The 17,214-nt window shown below is 31.9% G+C and overlaps 2 protein-coding genes and 1 long non-coding RNA gene across 3 annotated transcripts; 2 read left to right on the plus strand and 1 right to left on the minus strand.

Moving 5' to 3' along the window:
- Positions 1–13: 13 nt before the first annotated feature.
- Positions 14–1,704, plus strand: LOC127746485 (uncharacterized). Its single transcript, XR_008008122.1, has 4 exons — positions 14–435; positions 642–771; positions 1,209–1,293; positions 1,555–1,704. It is a non-coding gene; the product is annotated as an uncharacterized LOC127746485 (long non-coding RNA).
- Positions 1,705–3,966: 2,262 nt separating this feature from the next.
- Positions 3,967–5,979, minus strand: LOC107484090 (hydroxyisourate hydrolase-like). The gene is made up of 7 exons (XM_052260506.1): positions 5,859–5,979; positions 5,661–5,732; positions 5,490–5,577; positions 5,089–5,350; positions 4,922–4,991; positions 4,346–4,438; positions 3,967–4,157 (listed from the first exon to the last, which is right to left on the minus strand). The coding sequence occupies exons 1-7, from the start codon at positions 5,977–5,979 to the stop codon at positions 3,967–3,969; spliced, it is 897 nt and encodes a 298-aa protein (XP_052116466.1).
- Positions 5,980–10,890: 4,911 nt separating this feature from the next.
- On the plus strand, positions 10,891–15,590 carry LOC107484098 (probable inorganic phosphate transporter 1-9). The gene is made up of 3 exons (XM_016104713.3): positions 10,891–11,491; positions 11,637–11,942; positions 14,470–15,590. The coding sequence occupies exons 1-3, from the start codon at positions 11,091–11,093 to the stop codon at positions 15,329–15,331; spliced, it is 1,569 nt and encodes a 522-aa protein (XP_015960199.1). The 5' UTR covers positions 10,891–11,090; the 3' UTR covers positions 15,332–15,590.
- Positions 15,591–17,214: the final 1,624 nt, after the last annotated feature.

Genomic DNA, 17,214 nt, shown 5'->3' on the forward strand with positions numbered 1-17,214 from the left:
GATAATGCTTGTCTTCAGCGTAAGAAAAGAGCTGTTCTTCAGGATGTTACTAATGTTTTCTGTGAGAATACATACAGGAGCTGTTTCAATTCAACTAAAGTTCGGGTTCTTAACAAAAGTATTTTCTATTTGGTTGATTGGTACTGCATCCATGGAAAGTTTCTCAGTATCATTGTCCTTGCTGAAGAGTGATGTTTGTGACTAGTGCAAAGCAAGCTGGCCAAGGCTAGTAGAATCGATGTATCCAAAGTGGCGCCTTCTGCTGCTGCCCAACAACATGTTCAAGTTCACTGAAAAATATAGTTTTTTGGAGCCAGGTCTTAAATTAGAACATGCATCTTTTTTAATTAATACTAAGTGTGAAAGAGAGTGGCAAGGATGATAAAACTCATGCATCAGGAATCTCTCCTCTGCCTTTGATTTCTCAGAAGAAAGGTTTTTGCTATCTTTTTTATCATATCCCAAGTCTACAATGTTTATATGTTACGCTGTATATTAAGTAGGATACGGTGTATGCATTGCTCAGAATTTAAATAGTCTAACTTTAGTGATTTTAGTTATCATATTGAATATTGTCTTTTTCATGTCTTTTTCTCTACTGTATACTTTTACTAACATGCAGTACTTTGAAATTTTTGCAGCTAAGAAGTGTAGCCCTTTTCCAATTGCATTAAGGGATCCAAAGATCGGTAACATAGATATGATAACGAAGATCCTCAGTTGTGCAGCTTATATGCTGCTAATATCTATAACACCTTGCGAATTTATAAGGTTTGTGTTATAAATTTTATGCCACCATATGCAGCACTCTTCTGCTTTACGATAATTACTAATTACCTTGGTGTTCTCATTTGTCTGTACATTGCATACCAAATTTTCTGAAGGAATACTTGTAATGTAATAATAAAAAGGTAGTGAATTGTGTATCGAAACGAACCTTGTACCCATCTTTGTACCAGCTTACTAAGAACTATGCATCTTATCGCCTCTATCACCCTAAGAAACCTTGCTCTTAATAAGCAAAAGATAGTTATAAACTTTATAATTGACATGATGAGTCTTATAACATTGTGAGTTTCCTGGATTCTAGTAGTTTCATACAACTGGAATAATAATTAGCATAACTATTCTGTCATATCATATGCTTTTCTTATATTTTTATTGTCTTGAATTTAGTTGTCTAACATTTATATTTTCCAACTTGCAAGAAGGCCAAATCCTAACTTTATGGACACAAAGCAGCACGACATTACTCAAAGCATACGCGGGATACTGGTTGATTGGCTTGTAGAGGTTTGCATAATTTAATTTTTCTCTTATAATACAATGTTGGACTATAAAGTGTAGCTAAAAATACCAATGTTATAGATATCATAATGCCCTAAAAAGAATGTGAAAATATCGTAGAGATTCCATGAGTACAATGGAATTTTAATTTACTTTGGAGGCATGTAACTTAGCATATTCATGAGAAAAAGAAAAGGAATGGAAACTTTTTCTTTGTATTATATAAGCCAAATTGTGTTCTTACTGCTTCCAATTTTACTTTTTCAGGTTTCTGAGGAATACAGATTGGAACTAGACACTCCTTATCTCACTTTGTATCTCATAGATTGATTTCTCTCCTGAAATTACATTGAAAGACATCAGCTACTTGGGATCCCGAGCATGTTAATTGCCTCGAGAGTTCTCAAATTCAATGAAGACTTTTCATGACTTTGCTGTTAGGAATAAATAGTATGACGACAATCCAATCAATCATGTATCAAATAATTTGTTATGTTATTATATTAAAATATTTATATAATAAGGTCCTTGATTAAATTTAGAGATTTATCATTGTGATAGTGATCATAATATTGAGAGATAAACCTTTTATACCGTATATTTGTCAATAGGATATTCTCAAGATGAATATAGTAATAGAGTTTCCTTTGACTTGCGACTGTCATAGTAATTAATAATGTATTTATTATACTTTGATTCCGGACACTTAATACCCAAGGGTGCTAGTTGAATGGATATTGGGTATAATTTAAATACTTGTAGAATTTATGATTAGTCAATAAGGAATCCGTCAACTCTCGATAAAGAGTTTGAGCTCTATGATTATAATGACTGAGATGAATAAAACCTTAGCCAAGGGAATTGAATGAATAAAGAAATGAGTTTCTTAAGTCATTCACAATTCATTATAATAATGGTAACAAGTTAGAGTTTGACAATTAAACCATACTCTAACACTACAAGAAAAATTATTTTTAGTGGCCATTTATTTTGCTTTTAGTGCCAATAAAAATAGCCGCTAATACATTTACCGGTAATTAGACATTAGCCGTCTTATGCTTTGCCGCTAAAAGGTTTTAGTGGTAATTATAAAATTTGCCGGTAAAGACTTTTTTAATGGCTGCAAAAAGTATATAATTTTTAGCGACCATTTTCTTGGCAATTTATATGGCCACAAAAAGTTATTCTAAAATTGCAATGTTATTCATTTTTAGCGGCTATTAGTATTGCCGCCAAAACCCATTTTACCGGCAATTTATATAGCCACTAAAAATAATTCTAGAATTGTAATGTTATTCACTTTTATTGGCCATTACTATTGCCGCTAAAATCTTAAGACTTTTTTTAGTTATATTATACTTATTTTCTTATAAGCGACGAACTATCTTTTTTTTAGAATCTTAATTATTTTTGCTAACAAATTTTATTGTTATGCATAATATAAATATACTGAAATTAAGTACTACAAAATGAGATATTTCATTAATCTCAAAATATTGATACACAAATTTTCCATGAAAAATAATATATTATATTACAAAAATAAACAAGAAATACTATAAGCCTATAACTATATCAATCCTGCAAGAACCTAAGTCGGAATTGCTGCTGATTAGCAATGAATTGCCACTTGACGAGTCATCTTCTAAAACTCTCTTTAGGTGGGTGAAACTTTGAATAGAAAAGAGAGTGCTCATGTGTACCTAGTTTGACTTTGATACAAATTTTAATAAGAATTAAATAGTTAGACATTAGTATTGACAATAAAAAAGAGAGTAATGCTAATAAATGGTTAACATTTGTAACACAGTGGAAAAAACTTGTCAATAACAATTAAAAATATTTATTGAATTGAGGGACCATGAGATTACCAAGTTCATTCTGAAACCTTTCATTTACAATTTGAATGAATGAATCAATCATTAAAGGCTGATGCAGTCTAATTAATGTGAATGTTCAAGCCTTCAATTGTAAACCTACTCAAAAGATCATTACTCATAAAACTTTCGCACAACACCATTACTCTTTTAAAAAAAATAAATTTATAAACATCAATTCATATATATTAAAAAGTATTTTTATGACCATAATTAATTTAGTAAGTACCTGTAAAACCAAGCCAAGAGATATGTCTTCAGGATATATGCAAACATAATCTTAATGAAATTCTGTAGAAAGCATTTCAAGCACTTAAACCAAAATTCAAATAATTCAAATACATCCATGAAAGACCATGCAAAATATCCCTTTATGTTTGATCCATCTCTGAGAAGAAAAATTTAGGATCACATGAGAAAAATATACACACATAAAACAATTGTGTTTTTCTTTTACGAGGGTCTAATTCATTAGCACTATGAGCCTTCTAGAATCGAAATATTCTGGTTCCAACTGAATTGGCTACTTTAAGGTAACTCGTTAGCCAAAAACCATTTTTCACATGTTATGTAACCAAAATTTCATAAGATCTATCTTTAACTTTTTAAATAAGCTAAATAGAGTAGTAACTCAAGAAAAATAAGCTCTCATTTTTTTTTTCAAACCACAAAAAACTAGCAACTGCATTACCTTATGGAATCAAGCACAAGACCAATATATACATGCAAGTATTCCACCCTTGTCACATCTTGAAGTGATGAATTCCTTTGTGTCCGTTGACCTAACAAAACAAGCCATCTGTCACACTACTTTACCAATGGCACAATGCATTATAATGATTTGCATTACTCTTGTTGTTGAAATAATATGAGAGAGAGGAAGCAATGTAGTTTTAGCTGATAACATGACAACAATAGTCAAAGCCTCAGGTATGCAACCATAATCATTTGCCTCCATCAAGGTTCGTGATAAGGAAGGTTCTAATGAAAGCTCTGCATAGAATTTTAGAACAAAAAATTAAAATTAAAATTAATGAAGTTAGAAAGAAAATAGTGCACAAGGAACTTGTTGAAATACTCATTCAAACTGATATCTCATGATGAATATAATGACAGTGAAATGCATGATTTCTCCAGACTAATTTAAAATTCAACCAAAAAAGAAAAGTGGAAATAACTACCAGCCATTTTCTGTCCAATACTTGTAATTGCACCATTTTCATCAATAACATCAATCAGATATAATTGCTTCAACGCATCTTGTAAGGACTTAGCTGCATAAAAGCCAGTCATTCATCGCCAAGTTATAGTCGAGTAAAATCCACTAAATCACTAATTGTCATGGAAGATGGAACAAGAAGATTAAAATAAAGAGAAACTAAATATATGCCTTAAAATCAGTTGGGAACAGAACTCTAGAACGATAAAAAGAACAAGGGTAACAGTAGAACACCATTGAAGAAGCCATAGAAAAAATTCAAAAACTTTTGAAATAACAAGTGAAAAAAGAAAAAGAAATGAAGCAACTTACCACAATCAAATGAGAATCAATTTCAGTTATTTAACATTACTAAGAAAGAAAAAAAGAACAATTTAGTAAACTTTCAAATAAGAAAAAACTATCTTACATGAAGGAGGATCAAGAAAATCAAATTTCAGGAGAACAAAGGTAATGTCGTGTGGTTATGCAACTAAGTAATCTAAATAAGGAGAACATGAGAGTAAAACAACCAGTTGAAGGTCTCTAACTTACTAACCAATAAAAAAATCACGGGCTCTTTGAGTGGCTACCCAGTCTTCATCTGTATCATTTGTAGGAAGAATAATCTAAATTCAATATAAAAAGACTATGAACTTCAATTAAGAGTTGGTATAAGTAACTAAGTCAAAGCTTTCTCCTTTGCAACAAGTAAATACTATATACCTTATACTTTCTTCTATACAATCTCACTACTGAAGAATGTGATAGCAAAATATGATGAACTGCCAAATAAGGCTCAGTTATGGAGTCACCCCTACTGCTGTTATATTTCTGGAAAAATGGGGGCGAATATCGTGTAGGTGGGGTTGTTCCTTGATCATAACCACCTATGGTGAACACGTTTGACTCGTTCATAGTATTCCAATATAAGACTCTGTCACCGAACTCTCTGAGACACACTTCTGCATAATTTATGAAGTCTCTTCTGTATTCGCATTCAAGTGATTTTTATATTCATATTTCTCAGTTCTTTCTACAGTTGTAAAATAAGCAATTGTGTCTCAAGCACAAGAGTTTCACTGATTAATTCAAACAACAATGTGTACAAGGGTTTATTAACATACATGATTTTAGGACTAATCCATCCCCCATATTCATCTTCGAGTGCCTGTGGAAGATCATAATTGTGTAGTGTTACATGTGGTTGGATTCCTGCTTAATGGAAAGAAGGAACATATCAGTTGAAGAAGTAGCAATACATGGTATTTCAAATTAAGAAAACTCATCATATTTACCACTACTAATGAGTTCATTGATGAGATTGTTATAGAATTGCAATCCCTTGGGATTAATGGGTCCTCTACCATCTGGGAAGAAAGAAAGAAGGAAAAAGCATTTTTTAAAGGCTTTACTATAGAAACTAATACAGAACATAAATTAAATTTCAACGTTTCTCATTACAAACACAAGTTTGAGTTAGGAGTATTATATACTTGGAATCAATCTTGACCAAGAAATGGATAACCTATAGGCATCAAGGTCTATTCCCACCATGAGTTTTACATCTTCCTGCAACATAAAATCATCAGAAATGGTTGAAGCTCCAGCTGGCATTTTCTCAAACACATTATGTGCATATTCTCAATTTTTCACAAATTATAAAAGAAAAAATCACAATGTAAGCAAATAATGGAAGGAATGCGTATTAGTGTGTTATTAACCTTGTATTTATGGCTGATATAAATTCAACCTAAATGAAAATAAGCGTGAGTGCGTGACTTAAAATAAAAGGAATCAAAGGAACAATTAACAATAATTGAGAAGATAAGTAAACAAAGAAGACTAAAGCGTAAGGTTGACCTGTTCAACCATTCTATGCTTGAGATGGTGGATTTAGCCATGACCTTAATGGCAATGCTGTCTCCGATGTTGGTGTTCTTGGCGAATGTACCTTCGACGATTCCTCACCTTCTTTATTGTTTCGCAGAGAGAGAGAGAGAGAGAGAGAGAGAGAGAGAGAGAGGAGGAACGATGAAAGCTAAGAAGAGTTCGGTGATATTAAGAGTGTGATGACACTCACAGTCTGTCTCCGTCAGCGGCAACAGCACCCACTACCGGAGGAGAAGAGTTCGGCGATGAAGGATGGTGATGGTGACTATGTTTAGGGTTAGGTTGCTAAGAGAAAGGGGATGTCCGTGAATTTTGTTCTTCTCTCTCTAATTGTTATAAAAAAAGATTTAATAAAACTAATACTAGCCATAATACAATGGCCATTAAAAACTTTTTATTAAAAGTACTTTTTTTATATGTTAATAAAAATAATATTAGCCATAGTATTATGGCCACTAAAAACTTTTTATTATAGTTTTATTATATTTTTAGTGGCAATAATAATAATTGTCATGATAATATATAATATTAATGACAAATATATAATAGTCACAAAAAATAACTTAAACATAAAAAATAGTGGCCATTGTATTATTGCCGCTAAAAGTTTGTCGCTAAAACTAATTATTCTTGTAGTGTAAGGCTTAACCAAGAGCTGAAAAGATGGAAGGAATTATACTTTGTTCTTCTAAGGTTCTTAGTAAAAATATATTACTTCATACTATTTGGGTCGTTGAGGAGTGTTGCTAGACGCCAACCTTGATTAGTAAATTTAGTACGACTAATTTATTACCCGCTTAGTATTGAACCTATGGGGTCACACACTAAAGAGTGTTCTAATCTTTGCTATAGAATTATTTAATTATTATTTTTTTTGCTAGCACCAAGGATTACCATTTATTAAAGGTAAAGGAATAACGAGTACTAAGAATACATTTATGTGCGTAGAGGTAAAGGAATAAAACCCATGTGTTTTATTCTCTCTTTCTTATCACTATCCTGTACTCTTGACATACATATATATAGTATGAGATTTGTTATTGATTTTAAATTTGAATCTCAATTCAAATTTAAATCATATCTTGAAATTCTAAATCTGAATCCTTTAAATTTATGAATCATATCATAACTTAATTTGAAAACAGAATCAATTAGGATCTCATCCAAATTTAGAAATAGAATAACTAATTATTCTCAAATTTTATTTAATATTCTCAATTATCATACTATTATTATATTCTTGGTGTTAGCAAAAAATATAATAATATTTCATTTGAATTAATATAATTATTTATTTGATCAAATCAAAATAATAATTAAATAATTCTATAGCAAAGATTAGAACACTCGTTAGGGTGTGACCCCATAGGTTCAATACTAAGCGGGTAGTAAATTAGTCGTACTAAATTTACTAATCAAGGTTGGCATCTAGCAACACTCCTCAACGACCCGATAATATGAAGTAATATATTTTTACTAAGAACCTTAGAAGAACAAAGTATAATTCCTTACATCTTTCCAACTCTTGGTTAACCCTTAGAGTATGGTTTAATTGTCAAACTCTAACTTGTTACCATTATTATAATGAACTGTGAATGACTTAAAAAACTCATTTCTTCATTCATTCAATCCCCTTGGCTAAGGTTTTATTCATCTCAGTCATTATAATCATAAAGCTCAAACTCTTTACCAAGAGTTGACGGATTCCTTATTGACTAATCATTAATTCTACAAGTATTTAAATTATACCCAATATCCATTCAACTAGCACCCTTTGGTATTAGGTGTCTGGAATCAAAGTATAATAAATACATTATTAATTACTATGACATTCGCAGGTCAAAAGAAAACTCTATTACTATGTTCATCTTGAGAATCCTATTGACAAATATACGGTAATTATAACCATTAGGAATTCTCAAAGTAAGTCAGTTCAATGGTCATATATCTTTTTGGATTATTAATGTCCTTTTTAATAATCCTATGATCAAGAATAATTTAAATTAAATTATAAAAAATTTATCTCTCAATATTATGATCACTATCACAATGATAAATCTTTAAATTTAATCAAGGACCTTATTATATAAACATTTTAATATAATAACATAACAAATTATTTGACACATAATTGATTGGATTGTGGTCATATTATTTATTCCCAACAATCTCCCACTTGCACGAGAGCCAATCATGATAGTTGAATCTTGGACATACTATTATCACAATATTTGCATTCATATTCTTTAAATAAGCCCTTTTATCAGGATATTGAAATTGAGTTTTTCATTTAAGTTGATGCTGTTGTGATTCCAAATTTAACCATCGGTGGAACATGCTTTTTATGCTAATTGACATCAATTATAACAAGTATTGTTAGTACTCTTCATTTTCCTACATATGATTACTAATCTTGAAGAACTTTTATCAGCCATTTTAATGTATTTGAAGATGTCAATTTGTCTATTTTCTATGATTGAAGGAAGTAAGAAGAAATTATTATAACTGATAATAGCTGAGGACTATGATAGTGATGAGGATGAAGATGACACTTAGAATTAGAGCTGATATTTTTAGTATGGTTGAACAATATACTGAGAATTATAGTTGATGTATCAATATATTTTATTTATGTTTTGAATTGACTTACTTGTTTACAGTATTTTTCTTCTAGTTTGATAATATGATAAACTTATTTATTTTTTGAAATACTATGAATGTTCGAATACAAATGAAAATTCGTCTTGATTAAATTTATATTTATTTTGTATGAAATCAAATTTATTTTATAATAAAAAAATTTTGTTTTACTTTACTAACGGATTTACAGACAAAAAATTTGTCTATATTCAGAGTTGTAAATACTATTACAGGCTTCAATTACCGACAGAAAAATTTGTCAAAAATTTTGACTGTAGTTACTGATAAAAAATCTGTCGAAAAGTTTGACACTAGTTACCGACAGAAAATTGTCGAAAAATCTAACTTTTTTAGCGAAATGATGGGACGATTACCGTAGAAAAATCAGTCGGTAAAAGAGAAAAGTATGTTGGTAAAATATCGACGAAAAAAATATGTCGGTAAATAATTTTCAATAAGGATTTTATTGATGGACAAAATTTGTCAGTAACCAAATATCTGTTTGTAATGAAGACCAAATATGTTCATAAATTTGTCTATAATAAGCAGTTTTTTAGTAGCGCCATAACAAGATGTAACGTACTCTAGCCAAACACATCAAAACATCTATAAAGAGTGTTAGAAATATAACCATGCATGTGCCTCTCTTATTAGCTTAAGTTTTTGGGGGATAACATCATGACAGGAATCAGAGCTTTAAAGGGTGTTCATGAATCGGATCACATCCATAAATTTGTGGTATTTATCCACATCGGATTTGTAATTTGTGGATATGACTTGATTTACACTCTAATTGAATCGGATTATGAATATCACATCTATATCCGCAGACGGCGGATCCGATCTGCATATCTGCGAACTCGCACCAAATAATAAATAAAAAATAATATATGTTGTATTTATGTTTTATTTTAATTAATAATTATTATTTATATACATTGTATTATTTTATTTTTGTTATTTTAAAAAGTTAGTTTATTAATAGGAGTAAACATATTTAAAGAAGTGAAAAAATAGATTCTATTAGAGTAAACAATAGATTTTAATTTATTGATTTTTTTAATAGAAATAAGTTTTTTAATATAAATTTATTGTGCAGATATATTCGATATCCGATTCGATCTGATCCGTAAATATTCAAATCGGATCCAAGGATAAAAAATACAGATATTGTGTCTAATCCAATAGTTTAGTGAGGATTGAGTCAAGATTTTGACCATATCCAATTCACAAACATCCCTAATAAAAATTTTTATAACTAAAAGATCTAAAATTCGATTCTTGTTGACCTTTAAAAAAAATTTAACATAAAATAAATAAAAAAGAGATGAAAGACTTGTGCAAAAATTTACCCAAATTTAAAATATATTTTTTTATTTGTCTAAATTTAAAAAAAAATGCTTCTATAGGACATAGAAAAAGTATTAAAAATTATTAAAAAAATATGCCAAGTTTTGCAAACGCCGGCAATTAGAACTCACAAGTCACAAGCTTAAAATGAATTTAAGGATGATTGTGATCCGCATCTTTAGTGGAATAATTTTCCTTTAACATTTCTTGGATGGAATAATACAATTCCAAGTTTGACTATCAAAAGCCAAATGGTTCACATACATGATGGCTAATCTCATTTCCTAGTAAGCTTCCTAATGTATACTAATATTATTTGATTAATGTATAGTACACGCTTGTCGTTTCCTCACTTGTCACACTTTCTTTCTCTTCCACACAATTTCAAATTCCTAAATAATAAATATTCAAGAAATATATTTATAAAAATATTTTTAAAGACATAATTATAAAAAAAATATTTTTATTAAACACATTTATAAAAATACTTCTATTAAACATAATCATAAACAAAAATAGGCAGAAATTTAGCAGAATTGATATAATAAATACCTCTCAAACAACTAAGCAAGACAACAATTAAAACTGAAATTCCTATGCTCAACAAAACATTGACCTATACCCCTCGTATATATATAGAATCACTCCTTTAATTTTTTGCTTACTTCTCTCCCTAGCTATATGTCTGTTTATTTCACTCCACAAAACTCTAGAGCCGTTGGAATAATAATGGCAAAAAAGCCCTATAACTCAACACTTCAACACACACAAAGATAGATCTATCTTTAATTTGGTAGTTGAAATTCTTGTGAAGTAGTTGAACTTAAGTGCAAATATTATAGGTGATGGCGAGAAAGAAGTTGAAGGTGCTTTCAGCTCTTGACACGGCAAAGACACAATACTATCACTTCAAGGCCATTATAGTTGCCGGGATGGGTCTCTTCACCGATGCCTACGACCTCTTCTCCATCACCCTTATCACCAAGATGATCGGAAGGGTCTACTACGACGACCGTGCCGGAAACAGGCAATATGTAACCCCGCCGGTGATTGTGTCTGCCTTGGTGGCCGTTGCCCTACTAGGAACGGCCATCGGGCAAGTTGTGTTTGGTAGACTCGGCGACCTTAAAGGTCGTCGCCGGGTCTACGGGCTTGCTTTGTTGCTAATGGTGTTTGGCTCCTTGGGCAGTGGTTTCTCCATTTGTATCAAAAGAACATGCGTTCTCCTCAGTCTAGGTCTCTTCAGGTTAATTTAATTATTTATGTCAACAAAAAAATTAAAAACTTCACATACTATTATGATTCTTAACTAGTCTCCAAAAACCTTTCAAGTTTTACTTCAAATTAATTAATTAGATGATTATTGTTGATTAATAATGTGAATCAATCAGGTTCTTGCTGGGGCTAGGGATTGGAGGAGACTACCCTCTTTCATCAACAATCATGTCTGAATTTGCCAACAAAAAGACAAGAGGCTCTTTTATAGCGGCGGTTTTTTCCATGCAAGGTTTCGGCATATTAGCAAGCGCCACCGTCACCATAGTGGTGTCTTCCATATTCCGCCACGCCCCCGGTGCTAAGGAAAAACAACACACGGCGGCAGCGGCCGACTTCGCATGGAGGTTGATCCTCATGCTGGGGTCAGTCCCGGCGGCGTTGACTTACTACTGGCGAATGATGATGCCCGAAACTGCCAGGTACCTACCTACCTACCTCACTCTTTTCTTCTTTGACCTTGACTTTTAGCATTGATTTTCACTGTGTTCATTCAATTCGATGTTATCAAGCAAGTTCCTCTAATAATATTTATGAAAATTGATTAATTAAAAACAATCTGTAATTAAATTAATTATTATGACTTGAATTTGTGAAGTATTGACGAACTATTGACAATGACTCTTGATGTGAAACTATAATGAGTAAAGAAAATGAAGTAAGGACAAAAGGGTAATTCAATCACAAAGAAAGTTAAATACAGAGTTAGTTAGAGTTGAGGGACAGATGACAACAGATCAAATACGCAAAAGTTTGAGGCAAAGGCAAATAAATACTCAACTCAAGGACTATGTGCTGCAGGCAATAAGTGGTAATTCCTTTTCTATCTGAATATTCTGGGGGATTAATTTCAAATCTATTAGCCAAGGCAATAAATTCCGAATAATAATCTACTACAGATCCTTTTTGGGTCAATTTAAAAAGAGCAGTCCGTGGGCAATCAAACAAGGACGGGCCAAATTCAATTTCAATTGCCTTTTTTAACTCAAACCAAGACGTGAAGGGTTGGTTACGTTGCATCATTTGATACCAAGGTACTGTGCCCTTGTCCATATGAAATGAAGCAATTGCCAACTTCTCCTCTTCTGGTGTATTGTAATAATTGAAATATTGATCTGCATTAAAAATCCAAGATATGGCATTCGTACCATCAAATCTTGGAAAGTCAAAATTGAGCTTTCTCGCGCTTGGCATGGAACGGTTGAAGGAAACGGCACTAGACGCAGAGTTCGGATCATGGTCCAGAAAATCTTTTTGTCTCGTACTAGCCGACTCAATGAGAGCGCGCAGTGCTTCAAATTGCTGCTGATTATCCTCAGCCATTTTCAGTGATAGCGCTCGCTGATCCATAGCTAATTTCAGCGCAAACTCACGTTGTTCTTCGATTTTTTGCTCCATCAACGATTGTAGCATTTTTAGGTCTTTTTGGGCATTCTTGAGACCTGCATCCAAATCCTTCATTCAGATGTTTTCTGCCATGAGTCTATGAAAGCACCAATGAAACGTAACTAGAATTAACTAGAAAGGAGAATAAACCAGAATCAATAGCAAAAGTTCATAATTGCTCCTTAATGTGACAGTAGCCAACCATACAAGAAGAATTCAATGAAAATAATGAAAGTCTTCAAACAGTAGACGTAGCACAAGCCTTCAAGTCTTCTTCCAAAGAAATAAACCTAACAATAATAAGAGATTTAGTGACTAAAGAGAGAGCAGAAGGAAGAGAAGAATATTCAGATAGAAAAGGAATTACCACTTATTGCCTACAGTACATAGTCCTTGAGTTGAGTATTTGTTTGCCTTTGCCTCAAACTTTTGCGTATTTGATCTGTTGCCATCTGTCCCTCAACTCTAACTAACTCTGCATTTAGCTTTCTTTGTGATTGAATTACCCCTTTTGTCCTTACTTCATTTTCTTTACTCACTACAGAAACCCTACTAAGTTGTATTTTCTTTAATTTAATAACTCTCTCTTCATTTTATACATTGATAAGTTGTTTTATTTATTTATTTATTTTGGATTAAACGATTTATAAGTATGGAATAAAAATATAAAATGGGGCCATGAGTACACCGTTCCATATAGTCATCATTAGTGCTTGTCTTAGGGCCCGGCCATTATTAGGAGCTAATTGATTAATCAACAACGATTTAGTCAAAGAAGATATATATTATATTATACAATAATCACGGGGATATAGATGTTCATGTCTTTAAGTAAAATTCCGCATTCATCAACAAGTTTGATTAAGCTATAATAATAATAACTAATAACAATGAAATCACCGTACGGTCCACATATAGTAGAAAAATGCAAGGTTGATTAACTTAATTTAGAGTCTTTGTTAAAGGGGCCTGATCACTTGGACCTGAAATACATGCCTTGCTGCTTATATCGCTAGGTATCTTTTTAATACAACAAATACATTACATTGTAGATTTCTTTGCTGGGGAAATTACTCATCAATTGGCAGCAAGCAAGTGGCTACATACTAATAAGGAAAGGAAGGGAAACTAAACACTGTTCACTCTTTTCTTATGTTCAATAATGATACGTTCTACAATTGGCTTCTCATTAGTTGACACTTTCATTTTATTTTTCTTTTCTTAAATGCATATAGCATTATTTACGTGAATACACAACAACTATGTTAATTATTAGCCACAAAATTAATTAGCAGGATAAAATACACATTAAAAAAATTAAACTATATTATACATTGCTGATTTTAGTGTGCAAATTGTATTTTTAAATAGACAATATGAGATATCTTTTAATCTTTCTTCTGGTTAACTTATTTAATTTCATAGCATATATCTTTGGAGAATTAAAAGGATATCGTGTGTAATAACTAGGTTTTACTCTTCAAATAGATTTGTATCCATGAACACCTTTGTATAATAATTAGCAAATGAGTAGTACTAAGACCAAATTACTAATTTGATAAGGTACACAGCATTAGTGGAAAATAATGTGATGCAAGCAGCAAAGGACATGGAAAAAGTTATGGATATCTCCATCACCCAGATTATCGAAGAAACTTCACCAACTTCATCAGTCTCATCACATTCTGACTACTCACTCTTTTCCAAGGAATTCTTTCGTCGACATGGCCGCGACCTCTTTGCGTGTTCCTTCAACTGGTTTCTAGTGGACATTGTGTTCTACAGCAGCAACCTCTTCCAATCTCATATATACAGAATCAAACTCAAAGACAAAAACAATCTTGACGTGTATCAAGAAGCCATTGATACCGCTAAGCTCCAAGCAATCATTGCTGTTTGTTCCACCATCCCCGGCTACTTCTTCTCGGTGTATTTCATCGACCGTGTTGGAAGAGTTAAGATCCAAATGATGGGTTTCTTTTTCATGGCATTGGCGTTTTTCGCTATGGGAGTTCCTTATTATTCATATTGGACCACTGATGATGGAAACAAGCCTAGGGATAACGGTTTCTTGGTCCTCTATGGGGTCGCATTCTTCTTCGCCAATTTCGGACCCAACACGACGACTTTTATCGTCCCGGCCGAACTTTTTCCAGCTAGGTTTAGGTCGACGTGCCATGGGATTTCTGGAGCAGTTGGCAAGATTGGTGCAATCATTGGATCAGTAGGATTTCTTTGGGCTTCTCGCGACCAGAAGGAGCGAGATCAAGATGGGGTTCATGTGGTTGGAATTGGAATGGTGGCTTCTTTGTGCATGCTTGGAGGGGTTTGCTTGGTGGGCGTGGTTACCACCTTTTTGTTTACCAAGGAAACCATGGGAAGGTCCTTGGAAGAGAATGAGTGTGAGTCTGAAGAGATTACATAAAGTTAACGACTCATTACTCATGAAAATATCTATACATAATTAAAAATCTTTAAATAATTTAATATATTTTTACATCTTATTTATTATTGAATTTCTTTATACATTGTAAAATCTACCCTACAAATGTTTATTGTGTTACATGTTAATTTGTAATTTTGCCAGTTGAGTTAGCTTTCGTTAGCAAGTTAAGAGATGAGTTGTCATATTGTGAATATTCTTCATTCATTCATTTTAGTAAATGCCCCTTTTCTCATCATCATCAGTTTGTCTCAAATTCGGTTTCTAAGATTAACATTTCACTATATTATATAAAGCCTATATATATTTGTTACCGAAAAATGTTAAGTGACTAATATATTTTTAAAATTATTAGGAATGTCAATATTGATTAATTAATATTGGTTTAAATAAAACAAAAATATTAATCACCTAATAATTTTTTAAAATTTTTATATTTATTATTTGAGTTGATAAATAAATACTAACTAATTTATTTTTTTTACTAAAAATATTGGCTTTTAACATACAGTGTATATTTGGACTTTGGAGTAGGACGCATTTCAAAGATTCCCTTGGAAGAATATAAGATGTTGAGTGACAAAAATGCATATGAAAGAAATGCACCTAGCATATGTATTAGAGAGGCGTTAATTATTACACATGGTTTGACCAATGAGGGTGCAAAGGAAAAACAAACGCAACGAACAATAATGACAAAGTTTGAGAGAACATCAATCACATTTCTTCGTAGCTGTAGTTGACGAACCTTATTAACATTTCCAGCAATATGATGCTGAAGCCCACCCAATTACTTCTATGCCGTGGTCTACTCGTTCGTTCACCATCAATAAAAACAAAAGAAATTGCAATATATATGGTATAAAAATCAAATTAACAAAGGCTTTAAATTAAATAGACCTGGTCTATATATACAAAAATTATTTTTTATGTGAATAAATATATAGTGTTTTGTTGTATATTATTTTTTGGAGTGTTTTATACAAAGATGGAGTTACAGAGTGACTGACACAACACGTACCTTGCATTGCAGCACAGAAATTCATAGCAGAAACTCGCCACGTGTTAGCCAGTGAGGCAACACGCATCCTGCGTGTTGAAAGAACAAAGATTTCTCGCTTAGTTCCAAGACACCTTTACATTTGATCCCTGGTCACATGTTGCGTTTTTTGTAACACGCACCCTGTGTGTTGAAAGAGCAGAAATTCCTCGCTTGGTCTCAATACACCTTTGTGTTTGATCCATGGTAATGTGTTGTGTTCCCTGTAACATGCACGCTGTGTGTTGAGAATTTATAGAATTCATTTCCATGCGTCCATCGCCACGTGTCGCATAATGGACAACACGCACCTTGCGTGTTAACCTTAGTCTTCATGCACCCGACAGGCATCTTCTCCAAAAATCGCAGCATGCAACGGCACAATGGTGTCTTTAAAGGAGGGGAGGGAACTTTGCCTTCAACGTTTTTCATTTTTCATATGAACATTTGAATCTGAAATTGATTAAGATAGATTAAAAGTGAAAGAAAGTGATTGAAGAAGGTAAATTTTGGTGAGAGTGAGAGTGATAAGTAGTGTATTTAGTAACTATGATTCGTTATTATACTGATACAGCAGAACACGTTATTAATTATTTAGGATAGTATAATATAATAAATTTATTATCTTTGTTAATTCAATGCTTAGTATTTAGAATGTATTATCTTTAGTGTGGTTATTTTAGTTGATATTATTATTAGCAATTATAATAAATTAAATCATTTAAATACTTTTTGTTTATTTTTCATTGATAATATTAATAATTTTATTTATTGTAATTTAATTATTTATAATATGTAATTATTAAAATTAATAAAGAATAAAAAC

Source organism: Arachis duranensis, chromosome 4, assembly GCF_000817695.3.
Source record: "Arachis duranensis cultivar V14167 chromosome 4, aradu.V14167.gnm2.J7QH, whole genome shotgun sequence".
Taxonomy (NCBI): domain Eukaryota; kingdom Viridiplantae; phylum Streptophyta; class Magnoliopsida; order Fabales; family Fabaceae; genus Arachis; species Arachis duranensis.